Raw genomic sequence first — 14,496 nt, forward strand, 5'->3', positions numbered from 1 at the left:
CAATTTAAAAACGCTGGGTAAAGCGCTCACAAAATGTCTATCGAATTTCTTCATTATGTCGTCATGGAAACCTTTAAAATGCTAATGTATTTAACCTTTGTGCCAACCAAAGGAAATATCCCAACAGTTCGAACCTTTCATGTACCCGCTCGTTTACGCTGAGAAGTTATTTCCACATCTTATTGTATTTTGCGTGAAAGAAGAGCTGTTCCTTAATCGGACATCAAAAGGAAATTATTTTCACAGCCATCTATCGACGGCGTTAAATACAAAGTAGGTCAAACATTCGCAAAAATTGGTTTTAAACGAGCAAGAGTCCTTTTGACTTTACGATAGTGAGGTGACAAGGTACTTTGAATCTCTGAATAATTTCGCAGTTATTCAGCGGGAGAATATTCGCGCGAAAGCTGATTAAGAAGTGAGGATGCTGCCTGAAGAGAAAGTGTTGTATCCATTTATCGGCGATTCGCTCGGACCATGAGGATTTTAACAGCAATATAGAGAGCAGATGGGTACTGGTTGTTCGAAATCGGTTGTTGTTATTTCCAACACGAGCTGGAACCCCCACAACGCGCGACCCAGCCAAAGTTCTGCATCGCATACATCATCGACAAAATGCTCAGGATCCACCATAAAAACTCTTGCGGAAGCCGCAATGTAAGTATCTTTATCTTATGAAAGACTGAAATACAATTATGCCAACTGCTTTCAGGCCGCTTTCAAAAGAAAAATGTCGGTACTGTGAGAAGTTTTGACCAAGGAGCAACTGATTTTCCCGACGATGTGGACCATAAACGAACGCATCAGTTCCCTATAAGTTGGCAATCGCTTCTTTCCTGGAGTACCGAATTCATTTATCTCTTTCTTTCGGCGACAAATGCGATTATATCCACAAATTCCTAGTTCAAGCAAGAACGAAGAAAAATCTAAAAATCAATTTTTAGAACATTCGAACGGTTGTCATGAAAAACAAAACCATAATCTCGAATATGACTGAGTCAGTCGGAGAATTATAGCTGTTACTCAATATAAATTGTTTTTAGTGAGAAATGAAGCAGATGCTGATTACGAAAAGGAAAACCTCCACAGGCAAAGGAGCAAAGCAGACAGATAAACCAGCTAATCGATATGAACTAAAATTACCGACGAAAAATGAAAATAACGTAACTTTGCTTCGCGTTAAATCTTCACCTGCTAAACGCATTATTAAGGAATAACCTATTTCTCTATTGCAATCTCGTTTCCTCTCTTCCACGCTAATCATGGCTTTTTTTCACTTCTGTAACGACTTCACCGAGTTCTTTAGTCCAAGAGTTTAATAATAAATTTTGAAAGCATAGATAAAGAACTTTGAGAACAGCTATACGTATTTTCAGTTTTCAATTGACACTTCAGTTCTTCATCAGGCCATTCATATGCGCATAAATTTCGGCGTTTCCTAGACGCTTGGATGGAAATGCACATGTCTGACGAATTGGCTCTAAAAAACTCTGTTCAACTGTAATTTTACGCTTGGGGATAACAATGAACCGATGTTCTAACCTATGAACGCGGCTATAATCTAATAACTAAGGGCTGCAAGACCATAAATCTGCGAAAGAAATTATTTTTATGAAGATAGAAAGCTTTTGTCTCCCTGTACCGCTCACGAAACACGAAAGCAGGTGTGTAAACAAAATAGGGTTGAAATTCATTCAGTGCAGCCGCCAGACTATTGTTCTTTCGAGTCAGCATTTGCTTCGTGTTGACACTTCTTCGTCGCCACAACGAGCCAAAGAAATTACATAAAGAGCGAAAAGCACCGAACATTATTTTTTGGTCAGCTTTATATCTTGAGACTGTGCAGTGATTGTTAAATCTGTAGAACGAAAAAAGCGTTTTGATTTAGGGATTTTCTTTATCATTAGATTGACTTAATCATGCGCGGCTGATATTCAAGGAAAGAAAGAGAAAAATTGGCCTTTTTTAATTTTGCAGCTTATCTAGTATAAGGATCAAAAGGCTAGGAAAATGTTCTTTGATGATTGTGTACGTAAATTGAAATATCAGCATAAATCTTGGCTAGTTTTCCGACAAGATTTGATGAGAGCGAAACGTTGAAGAAATGAGATGTGCTAAAGAATATTAAGTAAATGAGAACTGACAAGAGAACGATAATAGTCCCGAAATCTCGAAAAACTGAGTCGAAAATTGACTGGATATTTTGACAAAGTTCTGCGGTAAACCATCTGGAAAATATGAGTGGGATGAAAGCCAACGCGGTTTCTTAATATCTTAATCATCATCACCTAGAGATCAAAATCTATGTAAAAAGGGAGAAACGAAGAAGGACCTTTTTATTTGTTCTGTTAAAATATATTTCCATTAAAACATATATATTCTTAGTTTTTCTCGAGTCGAGCGATTAGAGTGATAAGAGGCTACTCAGAGACATCCCTGGCCTTATCAAAGGTTTGATGTACGAACGCACATGATTTCTTATACTCTCTCACATTCGATCATCGTTCGTCCGCGACAAAAGACTACCTCTACGACTCCAATCTTAAGATGATGAAAAAAGAAAAAAAATGGGTGCCTATGTTTGAAATAATATTTCTCTTCTTTTTCCATGAAGTTTTCTGTCTCTTTTGGGGTGAGGGGTGGGGAAGATATTTCGCCGACAATAAACGAAAGTAATGAATACAAAATGCATTAAAGCCAAGTTTTTAACTTGCGCCGCCTGCATTTCATCCCAGATAAGAACACCAACAATGGTCCTAACAGTGGAAATGTTGAAAGTTTACAATTACAACACACCGTGAAAGATTCTAAACATGTTGTTCACTCAAAATACATTTTTAGCTTCTGATTGAATGGTGGCTGAATTATGCAAATAATATTTTCAGGGTGGAGTGGGAGAGAATGTTGAAGCTTACACTTTTTCGTGCTGTAGGAAATGCTCATCTACAGAAATGGTAGTAAATATTATTGTTTTACATGTTGACAAATCTGCTTCAAAGAAAAGTAACTGAACGTTCAAACTTTACTTACGGGACCGTTCTTTCAGTTGGAGCCCATTTAAGCTGAGCCGTTCTGAAGCCGAGGAGCTTCTGTCTCAAGCGGAGCCTGGTGCCTTTGTATTTTCCCATGACATGACGTCAGAGTTATTTCTCTCAATATGGTGAGGGTATTTTATGGCTTTACTTCTTGATCTTGTTTTACCTCCTAAGAGTCTCCTGGCTCATTGATGGCGGGACTTTTACCAGTCTCAATGTCATAATACGAGTAAGAGTTTCTAGTGGGTTTACGCCTCCAGCAGATGGGATGCCAGAACATCACAAGTTGCCCGGCACTAGTTAGTTGACTGATACCCTGAGGAAAGTGAGGCATTACTAGAGAAAATTTTCCTGTCTAACGATAATGAAAAAAGCGTCTTAACACCGCAACACAAAAAAGACTTACAAATCACTTGTCCTACCTAAAATGGGTTAGTTTTACTTAGAATACCCCCTCAAAACCACAGTTTCTTTCAAATGCCGCACAAAACTCGTATAAATTCAAGAGCGCACAGTGAAAATTAACGATCGTGTCATATGATGATGCAGGACTTTCAATTCAATTGTAATCCTTCGGTCGTATTCAAATTTCATGCAGGAAATAAATTGGATCTGATGTCACTAAAGAAACTTTCACCAAAATGCTCCTTTAGCACTTCGATTACAACTCCCCATAAAGCTAAAATTTAGCTTTTTAAGCAAGCTCTCGAACTAGTTTTTTACTAATAACCAAAAAGTTCCCTTAGTCTTATTTGCTCAAATAATTTTTAACCCTCTCATCACAAATTCTCTTGGCCATTGTACACCGATGGCAAGGCGGGGTGCGAGAGGAGAAGGAGTGGTGGGCAAAACAAGGTGTCAACCTAAAATAAGGAAATTTTGGTGTCCTTTATTCTTATGCTTAGATGAATTCCTTTCTCACGCCCACTAACGGGAAGGTTTCTGAAATGAAAAACTCTCTACCTTGTTTTCTGCAGCGCGGGAAAATACGTTTGCCATCATGCCGTGTTAACACGTGACCAAGGTTACTACGTTGGCGCAAGACGCTTTACGACAATCGGAGCTGTAGTTGATTATTTTAAAGACCACCCTTTAGGAGAAACCACTTTAAAACAAGAGGTAACGTGCTAAAAAAAGATTCACTCCAAGGGCTAAAGAATCGTTCATGAAACGTATTGCATACGCCTAAACGACATAGAGTGTATTGTCGTGTATTATTTCATCATGCAATGTCAAGAAAATTTCGGAACTCTCTATTGGCTATATAAGCGGCAAAGTTGTCTATAATTCTCAGTGAAATACTTTTCACATCCGACTTGCGGATTCAAAATCAAATAAAGCCATGAACTGCAGGAATAAAAAGCCTGAAAGAAGTTGAGAATTCGAGGGAATTTGAACCAGTGCCTCCCAGATACTAGGGTAATCAACTGAGTTGAGAACGTAAAATGGCCCCCGTAAAAGAGTTTCAAAGCTGACGTTTCAAGCGTTAGGGCGAATTCGCTCAGAATTCGTCAGAGCGTTCGCTCTGATGAAGGGCTAACGCTCGAAACGTCGGCATTGAAACTCAACTCAGTTGATAATACTAAATTACCCTGTTATACTCTCCCATCGACAAAAACTTCAGAAACTTACGCCACTCAGATACTAGTTGGGCAATACTACCCCTAATACTACCCCTAAGACGTATTTTCCTCTGTGTTCTAGTTTAGGGCACTCAACCCAAGGATTACTTCTCAAGTACAAGTCAAACAGCATCCTGATTTCACTATCTCTTGTCCGGCACAAATTTCTACAAATGGCCACACTGCTGATCAATTTCAATGTGATCAGTCGCTTTCCATTCTCCAAACGTCTGTCGGTAGTAAGACTAACCAATCACAATCTCCTAAGATTATGTTGACGTCACATCTCTCAGGGGAAGAAAATACTCCTTCAGAAGACGATGGTCAGGTGCTGGTTACCATGAATACTGATGGGCAACAACCTCCGAGATGCGCTCCTTGGAACGATACACTAACAAAAAAACAGCTAACAAGAAGTATGGCAATTGAAAGGACTGACTCCTCGGGAGGTAGATATCACGCTTATATTTACGCTTGATACGAGACGAAAATTAAAACTTAGGAAATATGACAAGCCGCAAGCTTTCAGCTAGCTGAAAAATATATTCAAGAAAGGTTAAGGGTAACTATTCGTTCATTGCAGAAGTTGATTTGGTCCGGAAAAAACGGGGAAAATTTCTCAGCATCTTTGGTGGTTCGAACATCAACAATTAAATGTTGTGTAAATATGAATTAAAGGTAATGTCAAGCAAATATTTAATTGGAAAACCCATACCACTTAGGATGAGGGAAAAACTGAACACACCAGTATAGCGAAATCATTTCGAGAAGATTAAATACGACACCAAAGCCTTTCAAAAAATACATTCAAACAACTGTATTCAATTGTTTTTTAACGGACAGTATATTCATATTTTCAACAGAAATTCAAGAAACAGCTCTTTCACCATTGTTACCTACAAGAAGTTCAGTGGTAAAATGAGGAATGGCTCATTTTATCAGTTTCTTGTTAGTCACATTCGTTCGAAAAACTGATTATGGAGTTTTCTTGAACCGAGCTTCGGTTAAAGAGAAGCCTACAAGATGAAAATGGCTCACCCTCTCATAGTCTGGACACGTTTTTTGGCAGTCCTTCGTTTAGAGGTCTCTAATCATTATAGATCGTTATGGAAGGGAAATAGAGAAAGACAATCCAATTCTCGGAGCGAGAGAGACATGAAAATGTTCCCTGGGCTTGTTCATATGATATTTTTAGCATGACTACGATTAGTCAAGGATATGCACACGAACCTATATGGTGCGTCACCTTTAATAACCTCCAAAGTGAAAAAAATTGAGTATTTCTGGTCCTCCGAGGCTTGTTCCTTTCTAGCTCTAGGATAAATGACTTTTAAAAGAACAAAGCTTTCAATCTAACACCGTTAACGTTGTTGCCGTGCTTTCTTCGCGCATGCAAGTTTTTTTGTCTTGCGTTGTGACTGAAAAAAAAGCTAACCAATTGAAACTGATTTTCTATTTACAGTAATGTTATAAATAAATAGAAAGAAAAAATATTTTGACATGTTGATGTACTTGAAAAAGAAAAGATGAATTGATCTTCAAAGGTCAATTACAAGTCGCTGAAGAGAAAAATCTGGAGAAAAATTTCTGGGCAACGACTGATCAATTCATTTTAAGGCATGGATTGGTGTTCAAAGTCTATATATAATAACTATTTTAAAACACGACCATTCCGCTTAGCACTACATGGTAAGAAATCACTAAATCACCCGGTACATCGGCTAAAACATTAAAATTTCAAATTTTCAAGCATTGGCGATGAAAGACGGTATTTTATCCAATAGAATACCGTCTTTCATCGCCAATGCTTGAAAATTTTTAGTTTTTCATTAAATAGAAAAAGGATAGTGGAAAAACTCAGTCTGTTATTATACAATTATGTAATATACAACACCAAGCAGAGAAAAGCTTTGATGGAACATTTTATAATAAAATTGTGAGGTTAATGCCTTTATTATGTTCACTTGAACCCTAACTTTGATAAAGCTGCAAGTTTTCTGATATGACCTTTGTCCTCGAAATGGAAAAGTGAAAATAACATATTTAGACGTAGGTTCCGCCGAAATATTGTTCTTGCCTTGCCTATGCGCTATAAGGTTTACATTTACCGTGGGTTGTCTTTGGTAATAATTTGTCGGTGGCACATGCTCGCTGTTTGCCTTCAACACTTTTCTTTTCACATTCAGGCATGAACAAGATGATCACACTGAGGCACTGTAGACTTCTGAATCATGAACGCTTCAGGACCAGTAATTGTAATATGAATACGTCAATGCCATGTAAAACTTCACATATGTTTACCACAGTCTTTCCTTTTCCTCCTACGGAGACCGACAATAAGAAAAAACTTTCTTTAATGAAATGAAACCCCTGGCCTTATTTGGTTTAATCCCTAGCAGACATTTTCAATTCAATCTGATCACTTTCATATTTTTCAGCAGTCCGAGTCTTCGTTTGAGTCAATTTTGGGAAAAAGCCTCGTGTAGACTTCTCCTGGTTTCTTAGAGGGGCAATGGAAACATAACTGGAGACATTACCAGCAGCATAGGTTAACCGATACAGTCGCCATGTAAAATCACAAATTTAAATACATTCTTCCTCTGGAAAGTTTTTCACTTTCTCAAGAAGTGTCTAGAGTTTGGCATGCATGTCATTTTCATTTTCTTCTACGAGTTTTTTTTTTTTTCGTGGGTCTTCTTTGATATAAGAATAGAAGAAGAGCTAGGAGATCCGAGAACCATCCTTTTTTTCCACATCTTCAGTAGGTGTTTATTTTCGGGGGAGGACTACAGATACCTTATCTCTTGTTCAACTGCAAGCTAAGGGTACTCCCTACACCACCCACGCTGACTAAATCAATTTTTACCCAACATTTTTCAACCTTCTCTGCTAGGTCATCTGAGTCAAAACATTTAATAATCGGGCTTGAGTCTGAGATGTGGTCTTCCACTCGGGACACCAGGTAGAATCGATTACCCACTTTCTTCATTTGAAAGCCAATTTTCTTCACTGGCCAAGCACTTGCAGAACATTTTGACTTCCGCTTCCTTTCCCTTTAACTTGAAGGTGTGTGGATATATGTGATTTTTTAAGTTGGCAGCGGAGGGCTCTAACCATTACATTAAGTCGTACAACTCCGTAATTTCGTAAAACATCCGGTCTGCAAAAGCATGTAACTTTGGGAAATTGTGTAGCGAAGCTCTTCAATTGTGCGTGCCGTTGCGTGTGAATACGAAAACATACCAAGGGAGGGGGGAGTGAGGGGTTCAAGAAACTCGAGACTTATGGGCGAATGTTTATAAAACTGGGTCTTTACTACCGCAAAAAAAGGAAAAAGAAAGAAATTAAAAGAAATGAACTGAAGAGTTTAGCTGTCGGTGATCAGACACACTCTGTAATGTTGAATAACTTAATTCATCAAGTTCACAGTCATGAGCATTTGTTTTGGCCTGACTGGATCTAATTACCACAGCATACAGGGCAAAACCAAAACCATCACAACAGCAAATCAGAGCAAAGAAAAATATCACAAGATGCCTATGAAAATGCAAAGTAAAAAGAAGCAAATAGTGAAATGAGAGTGATTAAGTCAAGATTTGTTCAGCTTCAATCTAGTTGAGGGTCTTGGGATGATGGCACAAGTTTTTAAGACAAGTCAGCTGCTAGCAGAGTGATGTATCACCAAAACAATCCCAGATTTCTTTCAATACTCCATTGAAAATTGCCCCAGCTAATACAAATGCTTTGGGTTCCCACAGAGAAATATAAGAATACATACAACAATGGCTAAATGACCTATTTCTAGAAATTAATCTTTCAGTTTCTTTAAAACTTTACTTCGCACATACAGGAGCAAGGTAAATTTTGAAGGCTCCAAGCAAACATTCAGCTTGAACTGCACATAAATCAATTGAAAATTAAAAAGGAAGTAAACAAACAAATAACAACATTCCAGGAGAGAATACATGTTTACCCAAATTAAATATCAAATTGTCCAATTTAACTGCAATAAAATTTCCTTGAGGTTTTTATTTTTCCTGAAACATGTATTGACTTTTCAATAATAATAAGAACTGATATAGTACTTATCAATTAATAAATTCAAACATTATTAGATGATTTAATTACAGTCATTTGAAAAGTTGTTGGTAGTATAAATTTTACATAATTTTATTATTAACTGGAGGAAATTCTGACATTGACTGTTTATTTGTTTATCAACCATTCACTGTTACTTAACTGTAATACAGGACAAGAAATGACAATTTTAAAACACATTATAAAGTTTTCATGCAACAATATATTAGGAATATCTTATTGCTATGTTGTATTTACAACATTCTAATGATGAGAGGTTTTGAGAAACATTTTAGAATAAAGAGTAGTGATATAAAAACATGACATTTTGGCAATGACATGTCACCATTGTCAAATGCAAATGGTAATAAGAGAATGATCTCCTACAATAACATCAAACTTACCCGTAAAGTAATGTAAAAGTGCATTTGATTTGAATCTTATAGTACAGTCTAAAAAAAACAGCATAAGCATATGTATTGCACAAGTTTTCTAAATCATCATCATCTGTTTTCACAATATCTGATTCATTAACCAAAACTATCAGTCTTATCCCCCTTACAAAAGCATTCTACATTCTCCTTCCTGTACCCATTTAGTACTGATCACTTTGAGACACACACTCCCAGCTCAGTGAGCAACAGATACACACTTTAGCTCTCTGACAATGATGGAAATAAAAAACAAATATTCAGAGAGCCATTAAATTTTCATAACAGAAAAGCACTGGCTCACTTGTCAACTTCAATCTCCATCAATTACTTCACAAGGGAGTTACCCCGTTTTTCTAAATTAAAGCTAAATTCTGATAATCCCTTAAAGTAATGCACAACTGGAAACTTTGCCAAGTTAAAAGAATTTAACCAAAGAATACCATGAAAATGTTTTTTTAGATCAGGAATCAGTGCATGAGAGATACCTTCTAGACAAAAAAAATCACTTGGAATAAGTAGCACCATAAATAATAGAAAGTAAAAATGATAAAAATGAAAACGAAAACTAACAGATGCTGAGAAGGGTATTACTTATTTCTGTTTCCCTTTTTACTGTCCTTAGCATGCTTCCTTCTCCTTTATACCACTCACCTATATGTTTTACTACATAAATGAATAGTAGATGAAAAAAGCCCCAGTAGAGCCAAGGTGCTCAATTTTGTTCATTACAAATCACAAGACACAGTCATGCTATCATCTCTCTGCACGCAGAAAGATAAAATTTACGCCTTTTCTAATATTGCCTCACCTGCTGCTCTGTGCGATCTAGTGAGAAAATTTCAACACCTGATCTTCTATAATTCCAAAGCCCTCAATGTCAATGGAATCATCTTTGACATGGAGGGTTGCAAATGCATTGGAATCTAAGGGAGCTTCCACAATAGCATCAAAAATATAATGGTGAATACCCTTTTCATCAACTGCATAACTGTATTGATGTGTGTGGCCATGAAAACATGCAATCACACAAGGAAATTGCCATAACACTTCCAGAACATCTTGGTAGTTCCACAATAATGTCATGGTGTCTGTGAGTCCAGGGTAAATAGGGACATGGCTGAATACCACAGCCTTTTGGCCATGTTCTTCGGCAGTTTTCAGAGTAGCTTCGAGCCACGACAGTTGTTCTGTGCTGATCGCACCATTAAACCTCACAAACCGTCGCTCTAAGCCATAGAGACCAATAGGACTGTCCAGATCATCATTTTTATTATGTCTTTGTATTATTTCACGAGCTTCTTTATACTGGCAGCTGCTTTCGTCAACGCCAAGAAGGCTTATGTCGTAACTATCCAGGTAAACGAAACAAAATTTTGGATGAGGTGTAAACGAGAAATAAAATGGTTTCGTTTCCAGCCTCACAAATGAAGCTCTTTTATCGCTGTTTAGAAATGCTGCGGTGTGACGGTTGTTTGAAGGATGAAGAACAGATCGTTCAAGTTCTTGGCGAGAGAAATTGTAGAGCTCATGATTTCCCATGTTGTGAAAAACGGGTACACCATCCGGTAGTTTGGAGAACTCGATCATCACGGCTTCGAGAGCTTCTTTAGAGAGGTTTCTTCCGCTGTCATTAGCGTCGATTGAATTTGCATTAAAGCCGTCAATGATATCTCCCAGTTGCACTATGAAGGCTGGAGAACTCTTTGCATCTTTCCAATGAGAAACAGCTCTTCGAAGGCAAGTAAGAGCGTTTCGGTATCGTCGCCATTTTGTTTTCTGGTAGTTCTGTCGATCGCAAATGTCTGCGTACTGGATGTCTGTGATCAAACCAAATGAAAACAAGACATCGCTTTCCCTACTGCCCTCGCACCTCATCATAGCGAGATTTTTCTGCTTCTCTACCATAATTTTTTCAACAGTTGCATCACCAATGCTTCGTTAGCATTTTCAATTTCGCTCCAGTCTTACTGGGGGAGGTCTGAGTACCAATGGTAGCAAACCAAACCAGCTGACCAGTAGGTAACACTTGCTGACACGTGATGAGGGTCAACACAAATAAAAACAGACGTCATGAATTAACTCTTGTTTTAATTTTTAACACTGCTTTTAAAATATGATTTAAGAATTAACATAAATATCCACCATAAGAGTCAGACTTATTATCTTGACCAGCTTAATAAATAATGGATTAGTAAATAATTGAGAATAACTCCAATGCTGTTTTCAAAAATTGCTCATGATTGCAATTTCTTCAACAATAAATAATTAAATTAAATAAGTAATTAAAACTGTAGATTCTAAAACAGCACACATTTTGATAATTTTGGTAACAGACATGAAAGACTGCAATAATTCAGTTATATAATATAAGTCTGTGTATTAAAGTAATTTCCCCTTCACTTTTCTATGAACTAAAAATTTAATACATTAGTTCCACTGATTTATGTTAAGCACTAAATTGTGCGTAAAACATCATTAGATCCTTGCTAATATAAGGTAACAGAAATCTTTACATCTCATTCTCTACAACTTGGCATTTGTAAATTATTTACACATTCAATAGGACCTAAGAAAGTAATGAATTTCTCTGACCATTTTCCCAACTGTCTCAGCTCACTACAGGTGGCTGTCACCATTTATGTACAGCTTAGAGACATAAAGAGTCTTTAGAAATGCAGTTGAAATGTAAACATGGGTAACATTTTTATTAACACACTGGATACCATAACTAAATTAATTAATATAAACAATATGGTGTGGAATATAGTATAGAGGAAATAGCGCTCTGTAATGTTCTCACCTTATTATCACCACTACAACAAAATTCCACTTTATTAAAGTGTTCTCTAATCCAGTTTTAATTAATTTTTTTTAAATTCTTTTATGAACATTAATGTACACCATTAACCAAGTTATTGCCTTTGGAATATGTTTAAAAAATAACACAGAACTAAAAAATTAGAGATTCAACCAATAATTCGCAGCCCAAATATTTTGATTTTTTTTGCTCAAAAGACATTTCAGACATCACAACCTTACATAAGAAGACAAATACCAGTAAGAGTAACTTTGCTGACTAAGCACACAGTAGGTTGTGCTGAGAAAATGTCTAAAAGGGTTTTGGTTATCTCCATCTCTAATCCACTTCAAATTAGTACCAATTTAGCATTGCCCATACCTTTAGAGACTGTTCCACTTATTCAAAAACCCCTTTTGCCCTATGAATTTTCTCTAACCTTTGGATGAGGAGGGATATGGCATTTTCTTTATTATTTAAAGCATTTTTTATTAGAGAAAGCAATAACAGAGACTAGCAATCAAGGGAGTACCATATCCATAGCTTATGCCATACATTTACAAATATGTACATGTATCCAACACACTAGAAGTATTATGTCTGAGACAACTAGGGATGTGCAAGAACAATTTACCTCCAGAACAGCATGAGTCTTCAAGACCCATGTAAAAGTAAAATCTTCCTCCCACTCCACTGAAAACAGCCTGCTCTATCAAGTAATTCTATATTATTCCAGGAACTGTCCGCAGTGCAGCAAAATATACATCAACCCTATTTTACAAACAGCAGCATCTTGATGAAGCATCACATTGATAGCCAATTAAATATTACTTGAAATGGGTAGATCAGTTCAGATCTGTTAAAACATGTACTTGTTAAAGAAAAGTGACCCAACGATTACCATCATTTTTTTACTGGAAGTTATCATAACTGGGGTCAATTTTTTGAATAGCACTTTTTTTCCATAACATGCAAAATGGTATCAATAAAAAACTGAAATGTATCACATACTGCCTGCCTAAGCCATACAATTTGCTAACAGGATTTCAACATACCCCCTTTAATAACTCCTTTTTCTTTGCACAAGCTTTCTCACTACCATAATTTAAAAATTCAAACCTTTAAATTTGACGCAAAGAAATTTACAAAGTAGGTTAGCAATTGACTTTCAACATTGGACCTTCTATTTGACACCAAAACCTTTAAAATTTGTCACCAAGTTTTTCACAAAGTATGTTAGTGAAAAAACTTCAATACTCGACTTTCTATGACACCAAAACCTTCAATAATAATAGCATCATTGTTAACATGCAGTGTGGCAAATGCATTGGAATCAAGAGGTGCTGTAATAACACCATCAAAAGTCAAGTGATGGATACCATGTTTGTCCATGAAATAATCATCATAATGAGTGTGACCATGGAAACAGGCAACCACACATCCAGACTGCCAGAGCACCTTTAGTACATCTTGGTAGTTCCAAAGCAGATCTATTGTACCACGTCGAGGCCTGTTTCCTGGAGAGATTGGGACATGGCTGAAAATAACAGCTTTTTGATCATTTTCTTGAGCTTCTTCAAGGACTGCCTGCAGCCACTGAAGTTGAACAGGGCCAATTGCACCATTGTACTCAACGAAACGTCTGTTTAAGCCGTGAAGACCATCGGCACTTTCGAAGTCGTCATTCTTGTTGTACTTACGCACCGTTGCCAGAGCTTCTTTATACCTAGGACTACCTTCGTCTACACCGTGGAGGCTTACGTCGTAGCTATCCAAGTACACGAAACAAAATTTGGGATGAGGTACAAACGAGAAGTAAAATGGTTTCGTCTCCTCCTCGCTTGAAGCAGGCAGGCTTTGATGCTTTCTCAAATATGCAGCACTTTCACAGCTGTTGGAAGGGTGCAGAATAGATCTTGAAAGTTCCTCGCGAGTAAAATTGTACAGTTCGTGATTTCCTAAGTTGTGAAACACGGGAATTTCTTGTGGAAGTTCAGAAAATTCTTTCATCACTGCATCCAAAGCTTCTTGAGAGAAGTTACTCTCGCCATTATTTGCATCGATTAGATCTGCGTTAAAGCCATCGATAATGTCTCCCAGTTGTACGATGAATGAGGGAGAATTGTTTGGTCTCTTCCAATGTTCTATGGCTTCTTTCAGACAACACAGAGCGTTTCGGTATCTACGCCACCTCGTCTTTGCAGAGTTTGGTCGATCACAGATATCTGCATACTGGATGTCAGTGATAAGGCCAAATGAAAATAGAACATCAGTATCGCCATTGTTCGGATCCATAACGGCTTTAACCCAGAAAAAACGTTCTCACGCCAGAGGAAAAGTAACTCAGAACACCGCCATTTTGGCGAATGCCGGAATTATGCCGGTCCTTTATTGTTATGATAGCGGCTTTGGTTTCTGATTGGCTGAATATATGGCAAGATGTATATTAAACCAATCACATATCGTCATAACAAAAAACAAACGAGTCCAAAGCTCCAGGTAAAACCCACGTGGCACCGGCGGAGTAAAAA

The 14,496-nt window shown here is 37.3% G+C and overlaps 3 protein-coding genes across 4 annotated transcripts; 1 reads left to right on the forward strand and 2 right to left on the reverse strand.

Moving 5' to 3' along the window:
• Window positions 1–109: 109 nt before the first annotated feature.
• On the forward strand, window positions 110–6,607 carry LOC113672214 (uncharacterized). Of its 2 annotated transcripts, XM_089181038.1 has the most exons (7): window positions 110–273; window positions 378–657; window positions 2,886–2,954; window positions 3,047–3,160; window positions 4,013–4,154; window positions 4,740–5,106; window positions 5,521–6,607. In XM_089181038.1, exons 2-7 carry the CDS (start codon window positions 509–511, stop codon window positions 5,577–5,579), a joined length of 900 nt encoding a protein of 299 aa, XP_089037164.1. In that variant the 5' UTR covers window positions 110–273; window positions 378–508; the 3' UTR covers window positions 5,580–6,607. The 2 variants fall into 2 exon arrangements, with proteins under 2 accessions (XP_089037164.1, XP_027044300.2); XM_027188499.2 differs by lacking the exon at window positions 2,886–2,954.
• Window positions 6,608–8,450: 1,843 nt separating this feature from the next.
• On the reverse strand, window positions 8,451–11,153 carry LOC113672215 (manganese-dependent ADP-ribose/CDP-alcohol diphosphatase). The gene has a single exon (XM_027188500.2). The coding sequence runs from the start codon at window positions 11,071–11,073 to the stop codon at window positions 9,994–9,996; it is 1,080 nt and encodes a 359-aa protein (XP_027044301.2). The 5' UTR covers window positions 11,074–11,153; the 3' UTR covers window positions 8,451–9,993.
• A 693-nt stretch (window positions 11,154–11,846) lies between these two features.
• LOC113672221 (manganese-dependent ADP-ribose/CDP-alcohol diphosphatase) lies at window positions 11,847–14,345 on the reverse strand. The gene has a single exon (XM_027188505.2). The coding sequence runs from the start codon at window positions 14,258–14,260 to the stop codon at window positions 13,202–13,204; it is 1,059 nt and encodes a 352-aa protein (XP_027044306.2). The 5' UTR covers window positions 14,261–14,345; the 3' UTR covers window positions 11,847–13,201.
• Window positions 14,346–14,496: the final 151 nt, after the last annotated feature.

Source organism: Pocillopora damicornis, chromosome 8 (assembly GCF_964200805.1).
Source record: "Pocillopora damicornis chromosome 8, jaPocDami1.2, whole genome shotgun sequence".
Taxonomy (NCBI): Eukaryota; Metazoa; Cnidaria; class Anthozoa; order Scleractinia; family Pocilloporidae; genus Pocillopora; species Pocillopora damicornis.

Bases quoted from the DNA above. Each gene is read 5' to 3' on its own strand.
- LOC113672214 (XM_089181038.1), top strand. From the start codon at position 509: ATGGGTACTGGTTGTTCGAAATCGGTTGTTGTTATTTCCAACACGAGC. The intron at 658-2,885 runs GTAAGTATCTTT...TAATATTTTCAG, and splicing joins ACTCTTGCGGAAGCCGCAAT to GGTGGAGTGGGAGAGAATGT. The intron at 3,161-4,012 runs GTGAGGGTATTT...TGTTTTCTGCAG, and splicing joins GAGTTATTTCTCTCAATATG to CGCGGGAAAATACGTTTGCC.
- LOC113672215 (XM_027188500.2), bottom strand. From the start codon at position 11,073: ATGGTAGAGAAGCAGAAAAATCTCGCTATGATGAGGTGCGAGGGCAGT.
- LOC113672221 (XM_027188505.2), bottom strand. From the start codon at position 14,260: ATGGATCCGAACAATGGCGATACTGATGTTCTATTTTCATTTGGCCTT.